We start from the raw sequence: 3,693 nt of genomic DNA, 5'->3' as shown, positions 1-3,693 counted from the left end.
ACCCTACAAAAGCTGCCGGGAGACTAACGTAAATATACTGTACACTCTCTTTTGTTCACCTCACCTAACTTAACCCAACCTAAACCTAACCTAACTTAACCCAACCATACGGTTAAATACCGTATGGTCAGGTAATTTAGGTTAGTGTACATTAACTTGGATTGTTTTAAGTTAGGTTAGGTTAAAGAAGGGGTCCAAAAGCAAATCATAACCTTACTAATGTGACTGGCTCTTTTGCACCAATCCCCTGTAGATTAACGTTGACCAGTCAAATAGGCCTCAACCTAACCTAACCTAACTACTGTATTAGGTCTGTCCCAGTTCCATTGATTCCGCTAGGCACTCTGACCTACTGGGGGCTGGGGAACATATTGCCAATCTTCCACGCCAATAATCCCCTTTAAATATTCAAGAGCAGCAACAACATAATGGGTCAATGGGAATCTGCCACCGGCCACGTAAGTACACCTGAAAAAAGTATCCCTCAGGTCAGTAACCAAACACGGACAAGTGAAGAAATAACAAAAAAAAAAACCTAACTACAGTACCGCAGTGTTTACATTATTATCTCTCCTCGTGAAATGTGTGGTAAAGCACAGTTATCTCAACCCGTATCATTATAACACACAAACTGGTCAAATTCCCAGGCCAGGCCACTTCAACACAACCATACGAGTTGTAGTCACACATCTACGTGGGGCTCCAGAGCTCACAAGATTAAGAGGTAGTGAGAAGCAACACGAGCCAACTGTATACGGTAGAGGATTGATGGTGTTAAAAAAAAACCAGATCATATTACAAAGACAAACTATCAAATGAGGAGTGAACAGTAGCAAGGAATTTATATTAGACAAATTTAGATTTAGACGGGAATTAGGTAAATATTGGTTTAAAAATAGAGTTGCGGATGAGTAGAACAAGTTACCAAACACCATCATTAACTGGAAATTGTTGGGAAGCTTCATATACGGCCTGACAGATATTTGGGCATAAACAGAGCTGCCTAGTATGGGGGCAATATACGCACTGCATTTTTTTTTTTCATTCTTCTTGTGTTACTGTGTTCAGATGTTCTCTCCCGTGTGGCCAAACTCCGCTGCTTCAAACACCTAACAACTCAACAGCTGGTGATGCATTACGGTTTGATGAACGGGAATTACTCCATCCTAAGCTTACACCCTTTGACTTATTAAGCGTTGGAATCTAAGAGCTGTACCGGGTAACTATAAAAGGATCGATCACTTCACCCTGCCGAGAGGTCAGTTAATCCTTCAAGTGTAAAAATTCACTCCAGGGATGTATCTTGCAGACTTTCTCCACTCCCCGACACCATACTAAGACCAATACCGTTCCGCATTTCACAACACAGGCTGATTCCTCCCCAATTGTCTATACACAACCATAGGTGTTGATGCTGTCCCACTGGTCAACACTAAAGAGTTTTAACACTGACTTAGAAACCGGTACATATGCTCCAAGACAAAAATTATAATACACATGGCTGTAATAACACTGTAAAAATCAACTATGTTAAACTTACAACATAAAATACCTGAACTGGTGTCTGGTTCAACAAGCTTTGATTTCGTTGGTTGGGTCAAGTGGTCTGCTGTGGTGATGGATAAAATTTAAGGGCACGCCACTTCCCTTTCCCTCAGAATGCAAAGACCGCATTACAGCCGCACCAATAACCAGCACAGCAAGAATATATAAGACCTACTCACATTATGTCCGCAAACTGATTCTAATTTAATCTCAATGTATTTCCAAGGACAATATTTAACTGCTTACTGTATAGTGTTCCAAAGGGTACTGTAGCCTTGTATCCCTAACTACGAGAAACATTCCACGTATAAACTTTTGACAATCCAATCAGTCGTTTATTTTATCAGATTTCCAATTCCACGAAATAATAATCTTTCCTTAAATATTTCACATAAGACAAATTGTGTAGAGTAAATGTTGCAGACCATCATTAAAGATATTACCAGTATACAGGATGGTGACTAACGCCCATCATTTCCGACCACAGTTCTCGGGCCGTCTGGTGAACGAGATCACGTTATGTTAACTACTCTGGGAAACACCTAAATTCTAAACTTTAAAATATGAGTTTTATGCAGATAATGTATACGTGCAAGTATATATGTAAGCAGGTATACAAACACCAGTATCTGAATGTCTATAATACAGTATATGGAAGCAAATGCGTGTTAGGGGAAAGTCCTTAAGCAACACAGTACCATATATCAGCAAATATTGTGAGTAAAGATAAGACAAGAGGCAGTGTCATCAGGGTCTGCACTATCACTGTACTGTATACTCTTATCAACACACTGGCATGCCCGAATACCACCCAACGGGGCTCCAGTTATTCAGCTACATGACAGTACCAATGCACCAGTGTGTTGCCAAACTCGTGTAGTGTAGGTGTCTTTTTCACCCATTGTTTTAATAAACTATCATAAATACCTCTTTAAAGTACACTAACGATGGGGATAAACACAGTTAATGAACTATTATAAGTTAATCAAGCCACAAATTCCCCCAATAACATTACAGTATTACTTTAAAAAAAATCAGCACAAGTCATTCTAACAACATCTATATATAGTGTTAGCAAGTATTACACCTTGTTCCATCAGTAATTAACCCCCAAAACAATACACAAACACCCTGGCCAACGTTACTAGAAACTAAGAAATAAAAAAGCTGCAGGAAACACCGAGATAAAATAAATTAACAAGGGCATTGAAATCTCGGCAGTGGATGCTGGGGGCTGTCGTGTGATGTTGGAGTTATCTTATTATTATATCTTCTACTTATCAATTTATCCTCAACGGTTAGTTTATCAGTTTGGTAAGATAATTAAAGTTTGGAGAAGTTTACAAGACAGCCTGGCCCTAACCTCCCCCGACGGAGACAGAGAGAGACATTGTAAACGGCCTGAGTGGGGCGACGCCTACTACAACTTACCTTGTCGAGGCATTTCAATTCTTCCAGAGGGTACACCGCCTTCTCACACCTAGCGCACCTTTTACTCATATCTACGCTTATCCACTGATGTAATAATTCACTAAGAAAACAAATCACACGGATATCACAATGATTAAACTGAAAATATATGAGAATTCCACGATAGTACACTTTGCGCACCCACTCACTCAAGTCTGCTCGAGGCAACTGACGGGGTTCAGGAGGCGTCACTAGGTGTCTCCTCACCTCGCTAACAAAAGTGGAGCGTCAGGCGCCCCTCTTGTAACATTACATTAGTTTTGTCTAACACATAATGTACCATATTCCTGGAGAATCTGTTACGGATATTATGAGTCATAGTTCATTTAGTCATGTTCTTTACATTGTGGTATTCCCAGCCAGTAACATGCTCTCAGACGCTGTCACACATCATTCATAGAAATATTACTCATACCTAACTCGTGAGTGTATTACTTAATAAGTTTAGTGTTAATTATAAGCATGATTTCCTCATATAAATTTATAAAGCGCAGGTGACGAGCAATACTTACAAATCACTTTTTGAGAATTCAATTGTAAGCGAGAGTTGGGCTCAGTGAAAGAAGCTTAAATTCCTGACAATTAAAGCAAAGAAAACCATTAATGTTAACGGGTTCCACTCTGAGCTGAATAAAATCGTCTAGTTAGCCAAATAACCTATTAAAAATGGTGTCCCCG

General features: G+C 39.6%; 1 protein-coding gene across 2 annotated transcripts in view; it reads right to left on the bottom strand.

Moving 5' to 3' along the window:
• The window catches only part of LOC121856542 (LIM and SH3 domain protein 1-like), a 95,641-nt gene extending 92,443 nt beyond the window's left edge, over positions 1–3,198 (bottom strand). The window contains exon 1 of one of the 2 annotated variants that reach the window (XM_042352140.1): positions 2,977–3,198. In XM_042352140.1, the coding sequence (XP_042208074.1) occupies positions 2,977–3,045 (69 nt within the window). In that variant the 5' untranslated portion in view covers positions 3,046–3,198. The remainder of the gene's footprint in view (positions 1–2,976) is intronic. The other variant, XM_042352141.1, reaches the window with a different exon arrangement.
• Positions 3,199–3,693: the final 495 nt, after the last annotated feature.

This window comes from Homarus americanus, unplaced genomic scaffold, assembly GCF_018991925.1.
Source record: "Homarus americanus isolate GMGI-L3 unplaced genomic scaffold, GMGI_Hamer_2.0 scaffold51941, whole genome shotgun sequence".
Lineage (NCBI taxonomy): Eukaryota > Metazoa > Arthropoda > Malacostraca > Decapoda > Nephropidae > Homarus > Homarus americanus.
This window is presented reverse-complemented; position numbering and strand designations above follow the sequence as displayed.